Source organism: Passer domesticus, chromosome 5 (assembly GCF_036417665.1).
Source record: "Passer domesticus isolate bPasDom1 chromosome 5, bPasDom1.hap1, whole genome shotgun sequence".
Taxonomy (NCBI): Eukaryota; Metazoa; Chordata; class Aves; order Passeriformes; family Passeridae; genus Passer; species Passer domesticus.
Genome location: NC_087478.1, coordinates 20,054,603 through 20,077,137, shown reverse-complemented (window position 1 = coordinate 20,077,137; position 22,535 = coordinate 20,054,603). Strand labels below are relative to the sequence as shown.

Here is a 22,535-nt window from a genome sequence, read left to right as displayed (position 1 = left end):
GAATTAAGCACGGGGAAGCTTTTGGTGAAATCCCACTCCTCATGAAACTGAAAGCAAAATGAATGCACCTCTTGATTTCAGCAGCATCGGCAATGTGTTGACTGCATCACTTACCAGTTCACCAGCCAGTTTGTCCTTGATCTGTTTGCTTTTCCCACCCCTGATGCATCCAGAGTGACTATCACCTCCTATCTTGTATTAGAAAGGCTGTGTAACCAGCAGCTTGTTCAATCCACAAGAGCAAAATGTTGAGAATTTCAGCAATGGCCTAAAATCATGGCAGGATTGATTGGTGACTCCCTGTTGAGGTGGTGTGGTTCAGTGGGTAACACCAACCTTGTCAGCAAAGCAATCTGCATTGCCTGGGGCCTTTGGGACTGAAAAGAGTTAAAGCCAGAAGGAATGAGGTGAACTTTGGAATGATGTCACCCCTTGTGCATTGCCAAATCAATAATTCCATGTGGCACTGCGTAGAGTAAGGACCCAGTGCAAGGAGTAAAAGGAATGGTGGGCTTGTGCCATGACTGCATTCAATTAAAAGTTGGTGTCTTCCAGTTGCTTTGTTGATGGCAGCTTCCAGAGAATTCCTAAATGTGTAAAGGAGAAATGAAGTATGTTATGGATTTTTCACAGTCTTTACACTGGGAAGAGTTATGTGCAACATTAAGCTTAAATTGATTTTCAGTGTTTGAGCACTGGCCTGGACAATGGATCTAATTAGTATCTACAGTTATTTAAATAGCAGAATTGAATGCCTGGGTTGCAACAGCTCTCTTCTTGGTTTAGAATTATGTTTTGTTAAGAAAACTCTTCCTGTGGTTCTGAGGTGAATTTAATAGGGAACTGTAAACACCAAACAAAACTTGCCTTTGCTATTTAAGCTGTGATAATTTTGTCTGAGTACTCAGCTTAGAAGCAAACAATGAAGACAGAAGCTGAGCCACAGAAAAACCCAGCTGCTGTAAAGAACATCTCGTGGGAACCATAAATCTGTATTTATAAAGAGCTTAAATTTGCCATGATCCTTTATCAATACCTTTGGTCTTCTGAGGTCTTTTCCACCAGCTTTGTGCAAAGCAGGCAGAAAACTGGCCAGAGCGGTACCTGTGGATCATCAGAAAATGCAAATCCATTACAGTCTAAATCAGAACTCCTTTCTTTAGCTTGTGATAAAGATAAGGAATCTTGTGTACTCTAAAGAAGGTATTTTGGGGAAAAAAAAAAACAACTGCTAAAATGGGTCCTGGGAGGGCTCTGGGTCTCTACTTTTATGTTCACCCAAGAAAACAGTCCCGCAGTAGCAGGTACATATCAAATTTAATCAGAGAAGAAAGATATCTGCTTCACACTGTGTTGCAATCCTTAGCTACTTGTTACATTTAGACAAAAAAATTTGTGTGGCTATTAAATGCTCATTTCCATTCAAAGTGAGTAAAGAAGACAGATTTATAACCAAATGTGTATGACAGACTTCTCACCTAATCCTTCAGCTTCTGAATACCCTCAGCTCCCATCGAGGTCACGTGGAATACAGGAGTAATAGCACCTCACAAATACATGAAGGAAAGACTTTTCAGGGGTTGCAAGTTCAACAGAATCAATGACAGAGCTCTGGTCCAGGGTCACAGCAGGGATATCACATATTTTTCTTACCTTTCCTTACCTCAGATTGCATTCTGGATCAGTCATATTTAGGGTGTGGGGTATTTTTCTCTGCACAAACCATTATGGAATTTTAATAGCAGCCAAGTGTAATGTTAACCCCTGTGATCTGAATGATGTTTCTCTAATTTGCAATCTCTTAATTAAGGTCTGACATGGCTCAGCTATTATTTACACTTATAGTGGTTGGCCATCTGGGCTTCACTAATAAATAAGCACTTCAATGGCTGAACTACTTAATAACCCTTCAGTGAAAGAAGATGAAAATTAAGGAAATTCTTTCATTATGAAAATATGCTGTGCCATCTAATTGTTCAAAAGCAGATGCCACTCAAATTCAATTAAGCTGTTTAATGACCTGCATGCTTATTACTAACTTGATGGAAGGTTTGACACAGTTAAAATAAATACAAATGGCTGGTATGACTTTATCTTGTCATGTTCCTGCATTTTGCTACTTTCCCACAATATCCATGTCAATCTGTTGGGTTTTTTCCCCTTATGATATATGATAAATTTGCATTGTGTAGTCTGAAATAAGAGCTTATGAAAATTGTTAACAGACATGTTTTTCTTATTCTCACTTCTAGATATGTAGTATTATTCTCACAAAAAATGTCTCAAATTATTCAAATGTGAGGCAGTTGTGAATGTTGTTGGTTAAATAGCCAGCAAGGTTCCCCAAGAAAGATCTTAGTTTAGTCATTTAGCCTCTTTTGTTAGTGACAGATTGGGAGAGATATTAAGGCTGCTTTTTCTCTGTAAACAATGTCTTGTAATATGCCAAGCTTTACAGCACATTAATGAAATCCATATATAAGTTCATTCTGGTTTATTGAGAAACAGACATGCTATGTTCACTGATTATTAAAATATTATTCAGCACTTCATATCTTATAATGTGCTTCCCTCTTCCTTGTTTCCCTCATCCTTGTGACATTTTAAATCAGCTAATTATTGCTTGGCCCTTATTGCTTAAAAAATTAAGTATGGATGATCTCTGTTACAAACTTAAATCCCTATTGCAGACTTCCAGCCACACAGCTTTCATGGCATTATGAGGTGGCTATTTCGGTATTTCCTGACAGAAATATGAAGTTGTGTGGATGAGGTGTGGCTCATCCTGGCTCTGCAGTGGTGGGATAGACTTAAAGAAGTTCTAGAGCTGCTGTTCTTCCATGTGTACAAGCCAGCTGCTGCTGTGCTCCAAAACTTCTCCCCACAGAAGTCACTTCCCAAGTGCTTTCCTTGGCTTTGCCGTGGGCAGCAGGGTCAGCTGCCCCTGCCCAAAGCAAACACTGGCAGGAAATGTTTAGTGCTGCGTGGGAGTGGGAGAAGGGCTAGAATGGCCTTTTAAACATCTGGGTTTTAGACTAGATCTGGTGCAAGTATCTATTTATTATAAGCAAATTGAGTTTTTCAGATGTGTTGGTAATTCTGAAACAATGACTTAAACCCAAGAAGGAATCCTGAAGGGAATCTTAATGCAGATGCTCTGGATGGACAGCTTCCTGCAAAGGAGTGGGAAGAGAAGCTGTCCCTCACACATTGATCTCAGATCCAGGATCTGATTTCCAGAGTCCATGATGGGAAGCAGATGACCTGGGAGCCCTGGAGCCCCAGAGCCATCCACATGGTGACACAGCCCTGGAGCAATAGGGCCTGAAAAACAAGGCTCTTCAGCATCTGCTGCTGCCAGGCAGCTGTCAAGCCTCCAGCTGAGCATAGTCTATGTTCCTGCAGAAGGCTTTGAACAGGATGCATTTCTTCAAAATGCTTGCATTTAGACTTTTAATTTTTCATTTTATAAAACAAATTTAAAACTGCTTTTGCCACATCCCTAGATTTTTGCTGTTTTAACAACCTGCAGTAGAACCTGCAGTCCATTTCCTCTCTTGTAGCAATATGGGGCTACCTGCAAAGCACTTCCCCACCCTCTAATTCTTTAATGTGTTTCAGAAAACAGCCAAAGGTACTCTTTGAGTAAGAGTTTTGCCATGTGTATTTTGAGGTCACTGTGACTGTTATGTCTTTTTAACTGGCTGTTAACATTTTGGATTGGAACTCACCCCATTTGTTGGAACTCACCCCATACATTTGTGCTTCTCTACACACAGAAGTCCTTGATCTGTGTTAGGAAGTGGGTGTGTTTATTTACCTATCAAGGTACTAATAGCAATATTGGAAAGTAAGGATTTTATAGTTCAGACATGGCTAGAACTTGTGACATGGAAAAGGTTTTTAGTTGCTTTGGAAGAAAAGACAGATTATGTAAATTTTAATTTGCAAAGATGAAAATATATCCAAGCTAAACTTACTTGACAACCAAGTACCGGGTATTTGCTAGAAACTCTTCTGAATAGTTAAAAAATGCACAAAAATAAAGAGCAACAAAACCAGTGATTTCAAAATGTGTCATTCTCCTCATTTCTGTGGCTATGGTCATCCTCTGCAATTACAAGTTCCTTTGGAGGTGAATTGCAAGCATGTAAAATATGCTATTCTCTTTTCCTCCAACTCCTATGCTTTCTCTGTTCTACATAGTTTAAACTTCTAGGATGTTTAGCCAGTAAAATTCTACTGAATTATGCTAGGACACACATCTTCCCTAAGAAAGTTCCTTTTCTTTCCTTGGTTAAGTTCTCCTCATAGGTGCTTGTCTGGGTGAAGTCTCACTTATCTCATCTGGGCACAATCTTACTCTGTCTCCTTCAGAGTTAAATGTAACATGGGCCTTTTCCTAAGGCAAGGCTAGCCACAGCTCATAAAAATGATGAGCTCTGCACCAAGTGCTGTGATTATTCAGCAGAGGACTGAGTCTTTCACTTGGGGTATTTCATAGGAAAATGTAAACTTGTCCTGCCAGTGCTCAGAGCTGACTGAAATCCAAGCTGGAATGGTTAGTACAGTCCTAAGCTGGGTCTGGTCCTTCATACTCCTGTGTCTCAGAGCAAGGGTGGTGTAGAGCTTGTGCACCTCTGTACAATACTCTCTTTTTTCAGTCTGAAAAGAAGGGCTGATATTATCTAAGGATGTTATATTAAAAAGGTAATCTGAAATTAACAGAGACAATTCTTGAACAGATATTCAGATATCCTCCAATACAACAGCTTTAAAAAAATTAAGTACAAATACTTTGTGATACACTACCCAAGGATTGCCCTGTCCACTTGGTCTTTTTAGCTGTGGCTACATGCCACCAAATGCTCATCAGCAAATCCAGTTTAAAAAGTTACATTCACCATTTCTGCCACTTCCTGCCACTCCTATCTTAGCTCTGATAGCCCAACTTTTCATGTGGCTCTTCACAGCTGCACTTGTGGAATCATGCAGACTAAATGATCACTTTCTAACATTTCTTTTTAAGCAAATAATTTATTTTAGGCCGGGACATTTAAAATTCATTTGGAGAGCTGCCATGCTCAAATCCAGAGGAGATGATAAACTTTTGGAGAGGGGGTGTAAGAGAACACAGCTGGGTACAAATGTAAATCTGGAAGTGGATTTGCTGCCAGTACCATAGCAGCTTGTGTGGAGAGAGAGCTGCTTCCTCTAACTCACTCTAATCTAAAAACTGGAAATTCTCAATTAAGCTCTTTAAGCATTTTTTGATGGTGAAATTCTTAAAATTCAGAAAGGATTTCCAGAACAGGACAGTCAGGAACAGCTGCCAGGCCTTCAATGACTTCTGGAAGCATGAAATAATCCAACAGGTTTTGGTGAGGAATGAACCCAAGCTTTATTACAGATGAAACCTCTTTCTCTGAATGTTCTCAAGGCAACCCTGCCTCAATAAGAGTAGGTAAGGGGGGAAAAAAGTCAGGCTTTTTCATTCAGATGCCCTCCATTCATCTGTTTCATTTATGAGTTGCATCTCATCATAAGCACACTCAACACTCAACAGAGACTGTCTCCATATGCCTGTTTGGGAGGGACATGGCACATGATTCCCAAGTCTGGCTGCACTTCCTGCCTAGACTGGCTTAGAAATTATGTATTAGTCAGATATTTTCTGTCCATGGAGATAAAAAAGGAAATGCTTCAGATGTACTTCTAATAAGATAATATGTTTGCTCAGGCTGAGCTTTGGATTTTTGCATAAGTGGACACACAGCTAGCCAAATGAATGAGCCTATGGCAAACCTCATGCAAAAAACCAAATGTCATCATTTTCTTGGACAGCAGTCCAGGACTCAGGAAAGACTTACTGTGCTTGCATCTCTGCTTGTCTCTTCTCTAGAGCACATTTTCGGTCATCATCCTCAATTTGTGTATATTTAAGTGGATTCCCCTTTAAAAGCATCCTGATGCTGCCAGAACAATAAGGGTAAACATGAAAAGCTTAAACATCCTCCAGATATATGCCAAAGAGATTTGAATTACAAAACAGGATGAGTAAAAGGCTTGGGCTAGAGGGTCTGTCATGAAGATCTTATTTACAAGGAAAGCATTTATTTTCCAGTATCTGCAGATAATAATAATAACCAGAATTAGAGAAATCTGTGAAGAATCTCTCAGTTCCTTCTTTTACACATTGATAAACAAAAAAACATTTTCTTTCAATGAGCATATACATCTCTGGGCTGCAGTACTTCCAATACAATTAAAATAAGAGATATGATACTCATTTGCTCAATTTTTTGAAGCCCTTTCCATCTACTTGCATGTCTCTTAGTACTAGATGAATTAATAGATAATAGTGTCACTGTCTGAAGCACAGCTGTGTAGAAGTTGCAACAGATTGTCTAGTTTCTAAGGGCTTGATTTAACCTTAAAAATATGGTTGTGGTTCTGCACTATACAAAATGGGTTGATTGTACAATTAGGCCTTAATTGTTAAGTTCTTCTCTTGAGTAAAATGCCCAAGACCTCTATTACCAACAATCAGTTAAGATGTGTGTGTCTAGTACAGGGAAGGATACAACCCTGAGTGTGAAATAGTGTGTTTGTCACACAGCTAGGGACAGAAGGGTAGCTAGCACACTGCACATTTCTGCCCCATGTTATTCCTGGTCTTAATTTGGGAAAATGAACCATTTATGGACCATACCCAAATTTATTTGTGTTGATCAAAATCCCACATCTCATCAAGGGCCTGACTCTGCTCCATCAGTGAACATGCCATATTTTTTGGATTAACAACTTTCCAAGTGATTTATTATGTTTTCAGTTCTCACACTCTTGTCTTTAAGACCAGGACATCTCAGGCAGCAATGGCCATCAGACATCAGCGTCTTAGTGCAAGCATCTGCTCCTAGCCTGCAAAGTTAGAGGCTGTACTGGGCACAGATGCACAGCTGTCCATATGTATTTTGAAACTGTTCAGACACAGTTGTTGTAAACTGTGATTTAATCTGCTGCTTCTATTTTGAACTTGTCACTGCTCTCTTTTAGATCTAGACCAACTGTTTCATTTTTTTAATATCTAACCTTTGAAAATCAATTTCAGGACCAACAGGAGACTACTGATATATTATTTGAAAATTGATGGTGATTTATACTGGCGCCAGTTCTTTTGGGATCCCAGTAAGAAAGGCACTGACACTCAGGGATGGTTAGATGATTTATTAAGTATGGATATTGTAGAGGGGTGACAGCAATCTGAGTCCCTTTTGAAGCTGAGAAGTGCAGCTGTCAGAGTCAGAGGAGCCCCTCCTGTGGGTCACAGCCCAGCACACGGCGTTTGCTGGGGCTGGGTTTGCCAGCTTGGTGTTCACTGGCATTCCCAGGCACAGACTCAGGTGTCGTTGACAGCTGGCAGGTTTGGAACCTGAACTCAGCTTTGAACAATCCCGGGGACAGTGCACTCCTGTTCGGGATACAGAATAGATGGGGTCAACTGATGATGTGGTTAAAAGATGGTTTATTGTAAAATCAGTCTCATGGGAGGGTGAGACTGTAAGGTTCTTGCATCCAAAACCATCACATGAGAAGCTGTACATCAGAAGCCATTTTAATTTTATTTACAATGCATTTTATAAATTGCTTATCCAATCAGCTACTTCCACAAAGCTTGCTAGCATCTTCATAAACGAATTGTTAATTGCTACATTTTACACAATTCTGCTGAAATGCATCCCTTTTTATCCAATTAGATAACTCTACAGAAACTTATTGCTGTATCTTCTACTTTTTACCAATTCTCACAAGTGCTATTGTTAGACTTTGTTTTCTACTATCTTGCTTAACATATTTGTTTGCTTATATGAGGCATGTTTCTACTTGCTTAAAACGTATTTCTGCTTAAACTACAAATCTTTATTCTTACTTTGTGTCTGTTTCACTTTTCTGTTCTAAAGCTTCAAGCCTTCTCCAAGGCCTTAGGTCAAACACTGTATCCATCTCTATCTCTGGGCTTGTACATTCGAGGCCTTGGGAGCTCTCTGTGCTTGCATTTCCCACACATTCCAATACTCCTAGCTCAATACAGGTATGGCTCCCAAAGAGGTGCATACATATAGCTATGGTTGAATATATATTGAATACATGAAAATTGGTTACCTGTGAATTTGTTATGTATACCTTGATCAGTAATGCTACGGTATAAAGCAGTTGTATGGTATCTATAAGAAAAAAATCCCTTTTCAATACAGTGCCTACTCTGGGGACTCTGCTCTATTTGAGAAATTTGTTGTGCTTTTCATAAGATTAAGTTTTTATTTACTATTTAAGATTCAGATGACAATTCTTTACCAAAGCTAAATTACCAAAAGCAGAATATATCACTGTCCCATTTTTCCATGTGACAGTTTCAATTACAATTGATTTCCAACTCTGATTTGCTTTGTTGCACGTGCTCTTGACAGGAGAATTTGGTACAGCTCTGTGCTTTTCTGACACATATTAGCCACTGACCTCGATATTTGAGATAAGGCTTGAGTACCTTTGCCATAGCCCCTAAGAAAAGAGTTCAGGATTCCCTGCTCCATCACATCACATCAGCTACCTCTTTACCCAGATTGAAAAGTAGGCCAGACATTCACATCTTTCTAGACCTTACAGCAGAGCAAATGAGTTTTGAAAATTATTGCTATTTTTAAACTGCCTTGAAAAGCTTGCTGTGAAAAGGTACACTTAAAAGGTATCATTGTGGAATACCATCTTTGCCAGAAAAAGTGATCTGAGTAGGTCTGGCACTTGGTGAATGACAAATATTGTAATTTTGCCAATTCTTTTTCCATACAGTTTTTAAAGGATAAAAACAATTTCCAGTAACTGGACCCAGAGGAATTAAACTAATTTACAAATATAATTGTGACTTAGTCTAGTTAATCACTTCCAACAGACTGGAATAATATTCAAAATGTTATTTATCATCAAGTCATATAGAGCACGGCAGTCAAAAGATCTGCATTAGGATTTGCAAGGTACATTATCTGATTTATAGAACTGCCATGTTAGATATTTAAGGTTCACTCCTCATTCCTCATTGTTCTTTCATGTGTAATTTCTGACCTTTCCCAACCCTTCAAACAAAGGTTTTGAAGAGTTCTTTTCTGCTTCTATTTCCTGCAAGAAGGACCCAAGCCACAGCACGTTGCTAAACAGATGCATTGACTGACATGTAGGGAAAAAAGCAATTCTTCACTTTTCTCCTTACTCTTTACTCCTTACTCTTAAAGCTCATTGGTTTACTCTCAACAAAACAGCAAGTAACGTAAGCAGCTGTTTTCCTTTAAGTCAAATGCAGTTTTCTGGGAAGTGAGAACTTACACACTTGTCATGGTTTAGGAATGGCAATTCCCAGGTCAGTGCCCCCACCAAGGCTCTCCAAACCATGCTCCACTGTCTCTCCCATTTTCTCCTCTACATCCCCTGCAGCAGAATGGGGAAGAGAATTGGAGACACAAAAGGCAAAGGTCACAACTTGAGATAAGAACAATTTACTGGAAACAGCAAGGGAACAAGAAAACGAACAGTAACAGCAACAATACTAAGGACAGAGGGTACAAGAAAAGAAATTACGTCCATGGGAAAAAATCCTGGATTGTAGACCAGAGAGCTCGCTCTGCCTTGCTTACTCCACTTCAAGGAACCTCTTCTCAGAAGAGAGTCCCTTTCCCCCACCCCTGGCAGTGATGTGAAGTGGTACAGAATGAACTCTGCATCCCAGCCATGCCCACTCCTGGCTACAGCAAAAAAATTACCCCTGTCCTGACCAGAGCCAGGACAGCATGACACTGCAGGTACCAGGGCACCTCTGTGTGACGGGAGACCCCAGGGCAGCATGTCTAGATGGCCTGTGACAGCTCCACTTCCCTGGCTTATGTCAAAGGCAATCACTCCCATGTTTCCATTCTTATTAATGGGATTTTACTCCTTTAGCATAGTAAGTATGTTAGAAAAGTGTATCCTCCAAGATGGGAGTAGCAAATGAATGTATGTCAGTGACAGCACTTCAGACAGCTGGGTGGGGGAAGCCCCCTACCCACCCCTGTTAAAAACAATAAAGAGTCCCTTTGGTTAATACACGCCCTGTCAGCGACTGATCATACTTGTCACTTCAAACACTGCTCAGACGGGCTTTGCGTTGCTCAAGGCATCATTTGCAGACAGAAGAAGAAAGAAAGAAAATCTGTAATTAAATCTGTTCCAGCAGCAGATTTCAGTTTCAGTTTTGCTGCTCTTTTAACGAAAAAAATTCAAGCAGCATTTATAAACTGCCATTATCCAGAGAACTCCTTTCAGTGAAGTCACACTTCCATAATTCAAAACTATCTGATAGCTGGCCTTTGAAATTACAGCTGAATATGGACTCAATGCTAAAGGTGTAGCTTGTACAAAACTGTATTTTTGTCAATGTCAGTTTAGCAGTGTCAGTCCACAGGCTGCACACACACAGAGTAGAAGGTACAGAACAAAGTTATGCTTAAAGCTTTGTACAATAGAACAGCTGATATAAAAAATGCACACCAAAACTCAAAACCTTTTTCTTTCCTGGCACTTATTTCACAGTTCAGCATATATCCTTATAAAAAATTTAAATTAAGTATCTATTAAATGTACATTTATTCCTAGATTTCCAGTTTGCTCTGCTTACGTACACAAATGGTCCCAAAACAGCAGTTTTATGGAAATACCTCTGTAGGCATGTATCAGAGTTGCAGCAGAAAACAAGGAAAAATACATTGTAGCACATTGTTCTGGGGTGAAGTCCACCCACAGCTTTACCACAAATGTGGATTCATTAATTGTAGTACAGTGCTGCTCCACATCTTTTATGCACTTTGGATCTGGTATTCCAACATCAGATCAATGTTTTCCCAAACCATAGCTCTTACTGGGAATTTCATGTATAGGAAATGCTGTGAACAGGAACTGCAGCGAACTGTCTCATAAAGATTGTTAAATAATCTCCAAAAAGATTCTCATAAAGATTGTTAACCAATCATCATAAAGATTGTTTTTACTACTATCCTCTGGAATTTTGTCTGTTTCCTCTGAAAAAAAATCAGAATAAATATATAAATAATTTCTTATTTGGATTTTTTTTCTCTCTTCCACTGAATAACATTTTTTTGCAGTGGTCCCACTGCACCTGAAGAATTTGAAAATATATCTACTTAATTTTTTTCACAACTCCATTTAAATATTTGGCCTTGCCCTACACGGTAGTATCCCAGTTCCTGCCACTTTTACATCTTAATGCAATGTCTTGGCCAAAAAGTGACCTAAAGTGCATAAATTCTTGTGATCTAAAACACTGGTACTGAAAAGCTAAGCACTCATCCTGTTAAGACAATAAACTCTCTTCCTTCTGTTGCAAACCTCAGCTTGTATCCTCTGGGCTCCAGTGCTCTTCTTATAGTCCCACTTCCTGCTGCTCAGTAGGCAAAGGATTAGCATTAAGCTAAGCATTTCAAAGCCTTGTCTGTAAATCTCTGGATCCCATAATGCAAAAGCTGATGAGAAAGTTCAGTCACTGACCAGGAATGCCTCCTTGTTTCTGCAATATGTTTATTTACATTCTGTCTTTCCATCTGGAGTTTCAAGAGTATGACATGTCCAAGAGCTTAAACTCAGCTCAATTTGGAGACTTCCAAAGTCCCTAAGTTTTTAAATTCCTTTAAAACACAGAATTCAAGGAGCCAAATTACACAGGCACCCATAAAAACACTATTCCAAAACTATTCTGTTTTCTTTTCTTTTTACCCTGAAAATACACTTTTTTCCTTTTAATTACAATTTTGTCACTTTTTTTGCACTTATCCATATAGTTGGAGCAATTAATAGGTTCATGTTCCTTTATTGGTTTTTCATAGTTCTATTATTCTCCCTCACAGCTCCTCCTTTTATATTCAGATATTCTTCCCCCTTGATGATGTTGCTGTGTGTGATGTACTTTACATTCCATGCATATTTTCCCTTTCTAGTAGGAAGGTGATATTTTGATTCAGTTTTCCTATATCGCGGAATGTATGTGGAGGAAGAAAGATATGGAATCAGCAAGACATGCCTGGAGTTTTCACTGGATCTTAGTGCACCAGTATTAACCCAATCTCCTGCTGGTTTCAGATTTTGAGTGTATTTAAATAGATAATTCAGTAATTAAAAAACTACTAGAGTAGACATTTGAAATTTTATTAATGTTTCAGAAACTAAAATTATACACCTGTTCAAGAAACTCACCAAAGGAAATAAGACTTTTATTTGTAATTAAGAAAACTGTAAATAATGCTGAAAGTCATTGCTGCCCAAGATGCTCATTCCTCAGAAACCAGAGGCTGCAGGAGCTGCACGTTCAGGACACAATCTCAGGATTTCACCCACAGTCAGACACTCACAGCTCTCAGCACTGACCAGGACAGTAACTAAGGTCCAAGTCCCACCTCAGTGACTTCCACTGCTCCACACAAACACAACCAATGAGTCATTTTTAAAAGTCTGTCCAGTAATTCCTTCCTACACAGTGATCCTTAGTATGAACAAATATGTAGTTATTAATTTATTTCTATGCATTATATTTAGAAATAGAAACATGTATATTTTAATCCAACAAACTATACAGTCATTTGGAGCATTATGTTGGATAATTCTACTGATGACAAAGTTTTCACAGTTATGAAATTGAAATAAAAGTCAAATACAAGAAAAACCGCATTGTTTGGAGGAATCTTTATTGAACATTTTATTCAATTAAAATAATTTTAAACACAATATTCAATGGTAAAAAAATCATGCATATGTAGAGTCTTTAGGAAGGGATCTCAGGCAAGGCATGTAGTGAAATTGATTTATTTCACATTTAAGTTCAAAACATCTTTTTATTTATTACTTTACAAAGACTTGTTTAGAAAAATGTACAATATCAATATATTTCAGAATTGTTAACAAAAAATCTAAAAAAGAAATCCACATTTTCATACCCTATATAAAATAAAGGCAAAGAAAATTCCCTTCAATTTAACTCCTAACTTGTGAAAACACTTGGGTATGGCCAGTGTCTAAAGTTTTATAATATTCATTTGTTGTAATCATTTTTTGTTGATGCATTTATGTAAAAATTCAAGAAAAGATTTTAAGTCAGTAGACTCTGATAAACTGCTAGTTCAATTCCAAAATATTTTTATTTTTTTAAAAATTTTTAAAGGAAATGTGCACTCACCACTTTAAATATTCATTGTCCCTATACACAGATCAATAAAGAACAATTGTCTTATTGTCTTATGACATATAAGCCCAGTGTAATTTTTACAGTACAAGAAAATTACCAGAGGATATATGATGAAATTTTAAGACAAATTGCATAATCTATTAAATGGCCCCCAAAAATGAAAAAAATAAAAGGTCATCTACTATCAAAATAATAATCCACTTACAAATATTGCATCTTGCTTCTGAAGTTCTTTAAAAACAGCTGCTGTAAATACTAAGTAATTTTGCTTTGATGGAAAGCATTTGATTTGACAGGGATTTCTACATTAATCACCCTTAGAGAAACATGTCCTGAACTTGTCCTAGAGACTTCTGAATGCAAAGTAAAACCACCACATAGTTTTCTAGTCCAGCAGAATTTTCAATCCATGATAGCATCAGATCAGTTCTGTATCTCCAAATTTAGGCACACAATCTGATTATGTAGGATGGAAAAGGCAGATCAAGCCTTTGAAAATACAGACCCAGCTAACAAACATGCTAACACCTTTGGTACCCAACAAGGCCACCCCAGAAGCATTAGCATCTACCAAATATCAATATCCATTTTACAATTTTACACTACCTTACCTTCATGATTGACTTTAATTTTAGTGATAATCACTACATGCTCATGTTCACAACCCCTTCAGAATCTACAGTAACAGGTACATGTAGCTGTTACTAACAGGAGGAGTTTTCTATATGTACATATCAGTACAAAATCAAGGAAGTCTCTAAAAACCAACCTCCCTGTCAAGCTGAGAACAGTAATATTGGCTGGCACAAAGCATTCTGAGTTTACTAAAGAGCTTTTTATCTTTGCCTCTGTTGATGTAATTTAATAAAAAAATGAACACATGGCATCATCCTGACTAGATTTTTCTGAGTAAAATTCACAAACATAGAGTAACCTCAGCACTGCCTTTTTGAAGGACAGATGGAAAGTAGATTGCTTCCATCAACCTCAGCCAAGCAACTTCCAGTGAAAAGCTCAGCACCTCCATTTGCCCTTAGATCACAAAGGTGTGTGCCAGGAAAAGAGCAAACATATCAAAGTATAAGTCCCATTCCCATTAATATATAAACTAAAAAATCATAATAACAAGTTAAGTTCCTAAGAAAAAGGTATTTTTTTAATACAGTCTCTGATCCCAGCCCCCCACAGAAACTGATGCTTACTGTATTACTTCCAATTAGCAACACATGACTATACAACATCTTCAGCAACTGTGGTGTCAAAAATTTGGTAATAAACTTGATTTTTCATTGCGTCTCTGACATTATAGGACTTGATGAAGCATTCCAGCCATGGCAAGTCACCTACCAACAAAATCAAAATTACTGTTCAATAGTCATTTCCAATTTTTATAGGAGGCAAATATAACTTGAGCAAGATATTAACCAGGATATCTAAATGTATACAATAGTTAATGTGAAGAAAAATTGTTAACTTTGAAATTCCAATTGGTATCTTTTAAGTTTCCCACAAGATCTGAAATGGTGTTCAGTGACAGTCTTCCAAGACTTGTCCTCCCTGCACCAGCACTCCACAGAACACTTGGACCCAGTAGCCGTACCACAGTATAAAATACATATATGTAAAGACTTTCCAATAATAAAATTTCATCTCCACGTGTCGCAATGAGACAATTTCACTGGTCTCAAAGGGAAAATCCTTTACAATCTTTATTACAGGAGAACTTTTTTAAAGTATGGCAAAGACTCCAAGGTGATAGCAGTGGTCACTGACACAAGCCATGTACTTGGAGTATGCTCTGGAGGTTGGAGCTGCATCACACATCCATCTACCTTGGACATGTGTAGTTTAGGCAGAGCTACTTTCTGCCACAACACATATACTGCACAAAAATATCTGTAAATGGATTTGGATTAAGTATTGCTCCATTTCCATGGATATTTCCCATTGCAAGGGATGCTCTAAGTCAGCATGTGCAATCAAAAGTAGGACATCACCCAAAGCATGTGCCATTCACGGAATTTCCTTTCCATTTTCCCTAACATGCTGTGACATTCAGTACAGGGTGTTCTGGTTAACTTCCATGAATACAGATGGCATGTTAGTGGCTGCACAGGCATGACTGTATTCACACACCACTGCATGCTACATGAGAATTTAATGGACCATTTATTTTCCTTCTCAAAGGTAGAGTTAACATAAAAGACATGCTTCAGAACAACATGAACCTTGCTTTCAGGCTCCAGCATTTTTCTGTATTGAGTTTTGCCTGTGCTTAAGTTGAATTCTAAGACTTTTCATATGCAGTAGCAGATTGAAAGACTGCTTCCTTTCCCACCCCCCCTTTTAAAATAACAGCAGACTGACCTAATTTTCTTCCTGGAGGACAGAGCGCATTCATGGTCATCTGCATCTTTTGCTGAAGAAAATTATTAGTTAAGATTTCAGAGGCAGGAATTTGGAAAAACTTCTCCTGAAAGAGAACAGAAGAATATGAGGTGTTAAAGAGGTGTAAAAAATCATTAGCCAGAACCTTGATTGTGTGTTCTTTTAGGAATTTAAAATCAGGTAACACAACAGAAGAATAGTATTGTTTCAAAAACCTGTTTGGATACAGAAAAAAACCCAAGCTGTCTGAAAAAAAAAAATTAACACTCTTTTTTTCAGTACCCCTGAGTATTCAGGGACTACAGCCACCCAGAAAGCACATATATATAAGTCTCTACACATTACTGGCAGATATTCCTCATGAACCTCCACAACCAGACAATGTCAGGCAATGTTAGGGCCAGAGAGGATGGTCAGTGCCCCTCAACAGTCCCTCACATCTTGAGAGCAACCAAATCACTTGAAAACAAGGGGCACTGCAACCTGGCTTTATATTTGTGGCATTCTCTTAGTGCAAGTTTCATTTGCTGGTAGTTTTAGAAACTATAGAAAAAAGGCTCATACTGTGGGGTACACTTCTGAATGGAGACAGAAAATAATAAATGGGACATTAAAATGTTAAGTAAACATTTTCTGTGTATTATTAAACTACATACATTAAGCATGACTGAAAAAATTCCAAGTTTATTCTTTCCAAGTTTGTTAACTGATTTTGGATGTCTAAAGGCTCATCATCTTATAACTTCTCATGGTGAGCTAAGATTTTTGGTAGTAATTTCTCATTATTGTTAAAAGAAATAAATACAGAATAATCTGCCTCTGTATAATCTTTGTATGACATGTTTAATGACAATGATCAGAAGTTAGTGGACAATCCAGCAGCAAAAATGACACAGATAACTTTCTCTTCTCTCTCTTCAGTCTTCTTCTGACTATAAAACTTTTTCATTTTTTTCCTTCACTGACTTTTCCTGTAAGGAGGGGAGGAAAGAAAAGCACTGTGTTCTTATGGAAGTGCAACTGGAAGCCAGTGTAAAGCTGCACTTCAAAGCAGCCCAGTTCCTTCTCAGGTGGTGCTTAAGGACTGCAGTTTGGAAACTCTTGGCTTGTCTTTGAAGCACCACCAGCAGGAATGCGAGCAGCTGGCACTTCAGAGGAAACTGTGGGTATTTTCCTACAGCTAAACTGTAGTACTGAGCAGCATCTGTTAAGAAAGTGAGCCACCCTGAAGTAAAAATTTTTGGAATTCTGCAGCAAGAAATGGCTTAAATCTTTTCCCTCAACTTCATTTTGCAGTTTTATTTTTCTTTATATAGAAAGGAAAAAGGACAGTAGAAGGAAAAGATGACTGGCTGAAATGGGGATTGTAGTCTTTGATCTCCTTTGCTGCTAAACATCATGTATTTTAAGAAAGAACATATTTTCATATTATTTTTACTTACAGTAATACAATTAAACAAGGAAGAGAATTCTCTTTAAAGTCTCACTCAAAGTAATTTAATATAATGGTGGAAAATGTGCAGATATATACACATTAAACAACACTACTGTGCAGAAAAAAATCCCACTAAATTCTTTTTCCGTCCCATTTTGTCACACCCACGCTGCCATGACAGGAAAACCATCCAGTCTTCAGTGTCTCAGGTAGCAGGAATGTTCTTAAGTTACTTCAGAGAAAACTGAAGATAGGTTCATTCTAAGGTTAGTAAAGTAATTGAATAAACTGCTTCTGAAATCCAAGACAAATATCTGTACAGATGTAGCTGCCTAGGGAAAGAGGGCATCCTTACCTCATGATCATGTGAAACAAAAAAACCTGAGCATTACTGAATGGAGAGATTCTATTGAGAGTTACAAAAAAAGGTAAGGAGACTTTAAACTGATGCAGAAGTTAGCTGCATAAATCCTGAAACATTCCTATCATTCACACAGCATTCAGGCTGCATAATTCAACATTGCCAATAAAAGAGAAATTCAGCTAAAGAAATAGATAAAAGTTTATGGAAATACAAAATAATCTATCTTCAAGCTTCAGTTTTGTCTTTGTGCTTTAATATTCTATACTCTGTACAGTATTAACTTATAATATTGTAATTATTACCACAAAACACTGCAGGTAACACAGAATGAATATTTGTGCACATACATATGCCATTTAAAAACAAATACAATCTGAACTCACATCATCTACAATGTCTACCTTTACCTAGATTTACTTACATGATCAAAAAGGTAAGCATTTAGTGATCCTGTTTCATCAACCAGTGTAAACTTCATAACAAAAACATACTGGAGCAGTTCAATACCTAAAACTGAAGGAAAGAAAAACTGATATTTCTCTGAGAGAATATGCAAGGCAATCTACAACAACTCAAGCTGACAATATCCCACTTTTAATAGCAACTGACTTTGAATACTGTCATTAGAAGTATAAATTAACACAGAGGCTCTGATGTCTGACAGCAAAATGTAATTTATCCCTTGAGACCACATTACAATTTTCCTAGAAACATTTTAATAGATGAGCCTATAAAAACACATAGATTTTTAAAGTACTTATTCCCATGCTAGTGAACAAAAAAATATAATATTTGTTTAGATCTTAGATCTGATCTTAGTAGGATCCTCCTCTCCTGTGTTCTTTTATCCATGGGAGATTAAAGGAGAGGTGCTCTTAATTCAGTGGAAATAAGAATGCACCTGAAAACTATCTTCTGAGGAAAACAGTTTACTTGATATGATGTAGTAAAAGCTACCAGGCTTGTTCAGAAAAAAAAAACTTTGCTGGCAGTCCTGAAAGTATTCTTGCTCTGCATCAATCTTTTCTGGGTACACCCACTTAAACTGGAAGTCATTTTATGTTTAATTGATCTGATAGACTTGCAGGTTTATAATTTAGACTCAAAATACAGATGAGAGAAGAAAAATATACATCAAATAGTGTAACTGTCAGGAAGCATTTATCATTGAAGGGGTACTGGGGACAGCCAAAGGTGACAGAGACTCAGAAGGCATGAAAAGACACTTTATTATTAGAAATCTACAGTTCTGGCAGAATGGTGGTCCTAAGACCTGACTGGCCTTTAAGAATCTTCTCTCACAGTATTGGTGAACTATGAATAGCACACTCTGGAGAACTATATCTACAAACAATGGTTACAGAAAGAGAGATAATAATTGTTTGAATTCTTTCCTCTAAGTTTCCCACAGCTTCTAAAATCCTGGGAGAACTATGTCTCGCTCTGTTCAGAAGCTATGTAATTACTACAAGCATTAATAATACTGTTTTCATTTTGAGAATTAAATCTCAAACATTGCCAGTTAAATATTACTTCACAATTATTTAAAAGGATACAATTATGAAAGTTTAAGAAAATCACTGTATTGCTCAAATAGTTTTCTTCTTTTAGAAAGTGCTTACCAAACTGATATACTGCTAGATATGATAGGTATAACTTAATATGCTAGAACATGAATTGATAAACATGCAAATATCTTTTTTCCTTAATGCATTGTAAAGTTTTAAACTCCATTTCCCTAATTTTAACACATTGACTGCATATAGTAACACAAGGAACACATGAAGCACAGAATACACATAATTGTTGTGGAATAATTCCTTTCATTTGAGTATTATTTCTTGCAGACTCTCTGGAACATGAAGTTTACAGAAGATAAAAGTAACTTGCAGGAGTCATTAAATATGACTGTCTTTAGTTCAGGTCAGAAAAACAGTATCTACAAAAGGAAAAGCAAGAATAACTTCTGCAAGTATGTACAGTTTAAAGGCAAGATCTACAACCAAAAATTCTTGACATCTGCACTATCATAAGTGTTACTAATGATACCAATGGTAAAAGAAACTAGTCAACATATTCATACTTTTAATTCATACTGGAATAGGTCCAAAAGTAACTATGTTATTTCAACTGGTAAAAGGTGAATGAATTTTACAGCACCATTTTCAACGTGACCATAATTACATGCTTTCTGTACAAAACTGCAACCTAGAACTGCAAGTCAAACTGTTTCACATGAACACTTCAGAATCAAGACACAAAAGTATTTCAGGACAGTATCACATCAGCTAACCTTGTGCTATTTCAGCTGGTTCCCACGATGGCTGCTGTTCTGCTGCAATGGAACTTAGATTCTTCATAGGCTTTGGAGTTGAACACTGCTTGCACCTAGCATTTAAAACAAGAGATTGAGAATAACCAAACATTGATGTATTTGTACTAGAAGTGTTCTGCACAGAAAAAAACCAAAACTGATTTTTTTACACAGTGGAAGTACAGAAGTATTTCTATTGCTGCTTGAAGTACCTATTTTACCAGACACACCAGCTTTAGAGCACAACAAAACCCTTAATGCTGTTTTTGAACTATCCATGAGGAGAAATAAATATGGAAAAGACTACTTCAGTGATTAGACAGGAATTAAACAGTATATCAAGACTGAGAGAGCTGGAATTGTTCAGCCTGGAAAACAGAGGGCTCTGGGGAGACCCTACTGTGGCCTCTCTCTGGTATTTCTGAGCTTATGAGAAAGACAGAGAGAGACTTTTAACCAGTGCCTGTAGTGAAGAACAAGGAGCAACATTTTTAAACTGAAAGAGGGTAGATGTACATTGTGCAGCAAGAAGAACCACTTCACAAAGAAGGAGCTGAGGCTCTGGAACAGGCTGTCCAGAAACACTGTGGATTTCCCATACCTGGAAGTACACCTCAAGGTATACTTCCCCATACCTCAAGATGAGACTGGAGGGAGCTGAGCCACCTGGTGTAGTGCAAGGTGGCTGTGCCCAAGGCATTATTAGACGATCATGAGAGGTCCCTTTCAACACAAACCATTCTATGATTCTAAGATCATGACACTGCTAAACATATGTTCATATGCCACTACTTCTCACTTTGTAAAAGCAGTAATGAATCTGAACTTGTAGCATACTCTAAACCCATTACAGAGTTACAGGGGAAATTTGGCTTTCCCTATGTTGAGAATATTAACTGAGAGTTGTTAAAACAAACTATTTTACTCCTGCCATATTTACATCACTTACTATAAAATTTACATGTGACACAGTAAGATAATGCTGCAAGTGGGTGGAAATATTGAAGAACTATTTTCAAAGTTGCTCCCATTTACCTCAAGGAATGAATTACAGAACAAAACTAATTTGTTCCAAATTAAGTTTCCAAAGTAGTATATTACAGTTAGAGCTTGAAATAACATTTATTATCTTTTAGAATTATATGCAAAGAATGTAATAAAAATTAATAAAACTACTTCTGCTTAAGTGATATAAAGTTAAGTGATCTAAGTTTTTTCCTTTAAAAAACCCACTCAAACTCCAATAAGCTAATTTAACTGTGAATTTTGCTTTTTATATGTAGTGTGTCTGTGTTTATTTTTATATATAAATGAATGTACATGCAAATGCACACACATATAATTCATTCTTCCATACAGAACCTTTCCTAGACTTTGCTAAGTATATGCCACTGATAAAAATGGGCATGAAACATAACTCTGAAATGTCAGCATATTTGTGAGGTTCATTCTTGAATATTTTACAAACCATTTACTTTTATAGTCCAACCATTTGCAAAGAGAGCAACGTCTGAAGGTGAGTTGTGTATAGCTGGAGAATGGTATGGATTATGGAAGTACAAGCAAAGTACAAATACTTTGTATTGGTGAAGATCGTGTCCCCGCAGGAGTACCCATATACTGTCTTTATTAAAAAAAGCTGTAGACAGCAGTACCTGTAAAGGTCAAAACTATATATACAGAGAGAAACAATTATCTGTATTCATTTTATGGATGGCCCCTTATGGGAAACTTTAGGGTTCACAGGAAACATGGAATATTTCTGCATGGAAATGTTTTTACTGCCTGCAGACCCAGCATAGCTCCCCACTGCACAGTGCTCTGCCTGAACTGCTACTACTCAGCAGCTTGCATGGAGGAGATTGGTATTTCTGAGCTCAGCAGCTCAGGGGGCACACTGCTGACAGCTCTCACTGAGCAGGAACATGGCACTGCACAGCAGATCACACATACCAGGCCTAGGTGTGGGTACTGTATTCCACAGCTTTGGAACTGTGGAATTCAGAAACCTGTTGAAGTCATCTCTACAGTGAATGACATCCACCAACAGCTAAGGCACTTTGCAGTGCTGTGGATCACAGTAAGTTACAAATGGTAAGAGAGGCTGTCCAAAATCCCTTACTGCTTCCAAACCTCAAGCTTTCCCAACACTAAGAGAGAATGACTTGTAAATTGACAGGCTATTTAAATATTATCTGTTATGTTGTGTGTGTATATATATACATATATACACACAGTTTTAAAAGCATATGTTTTGACTTCAGTCTAAATGAGACCAGAAGATGGAAGATCTGAACAAGAAGAGGTTTTTAGGTACTTTGCACTCCATGTGTGTTTCCATTTCCACAGCACACTGCCCAGCCCATGCACCACAGACAATACTGAAAGTGGAGTGCTGTGTAAGAGTTATAGATCAAGAGCTAAACTGCAGTCAGTCCTTTGATACCTGTTATCAGATGATATGGCATTACATCCCTGATGTCAGTTCTATAGATCATGCTATGTATTTTACAGAGAATCTGTGGGTTAATTATCCCTTCAAACACTGCAGAATGAACTACTGAAGAAAATGCTAGCTATTACTGCAACTAGTGAAATATCAACAAATACTTTTAACCTACCCATAATATTTTACATTCCCTTTTAGAAGAAAAGGAGCTGAAAGATCTAGTAATTCAAGGTCATCTTCTGTGGATCTCACAGGAACAACGCACTTGAATCTTTTTGTAAGTTTCCAGATTTCTTTTAATGTTCCACC

The 22,535-nt window shown here is 37.5% G+C and overlaps 1 protein-coding gene and 1 long non-coding RNA gene across 5 annotated transcripts in view; both read right to left on the bottom strand.

The window, feature by feature from the left end:
• Positions 1 to 7,285: 7,285 nt before the first annotated feature.
• On the bottom strand, positions 7,286 to 10,084 carry LOC135301790 (uncharacterized). The gene is made up of 3 exons (XR_010363525.1): positions 9,376 to 10,084; positions 8,164 to 8,225; positions 7,286 to 7,471 (listed from the first exon to the last, which is right to left on the bottom strand). It is a non-coding gene; the product is annotated as an uncharacterized LOC135301790 (long non-coding RNA).
• A 3,126-nt stretch (positions 10,085 to 13,210) lies between these two features.
• POT1 (protection of telomeres 1) overlaps positions 13,211 to 22,535 on the bottom strand; it is a 59,647-nt gene continuing 50,322 nt past the window's right edge. For all 4 annotated transcript variants that reach the window (XM_064422227.1, XM_064422228.1, XM_064422229.1 and 1 more), the window contains 5 exons: positions 22,399 to 22,534; positions 19,757 to 19,851; positions 17,885 to 17,976; positions 15,644 to 15,749; positions 13,211 to 14,619 (listed from right to left, as the gene is read on the bottom strand). In XM_064422227.1, coding sequence (XP_064278297.1) covers positions 14,507 to 14,619; positions 15,644 to 15,749; positions 17,885 to 17,976; positions 19,757 to 19,851; positions 22,399 to 22,534 — 542 coding nt within the window. In that variant the 3' untranslated portion in view covers positions 13,211 to 14,506. The remainder of the gene's footprint in view (positions 14,620 to 15,643; positions 15,750 to 17,884; positions 17,977 to 19,756; positions 19,852 to 22,398; position 22,535) is intronic.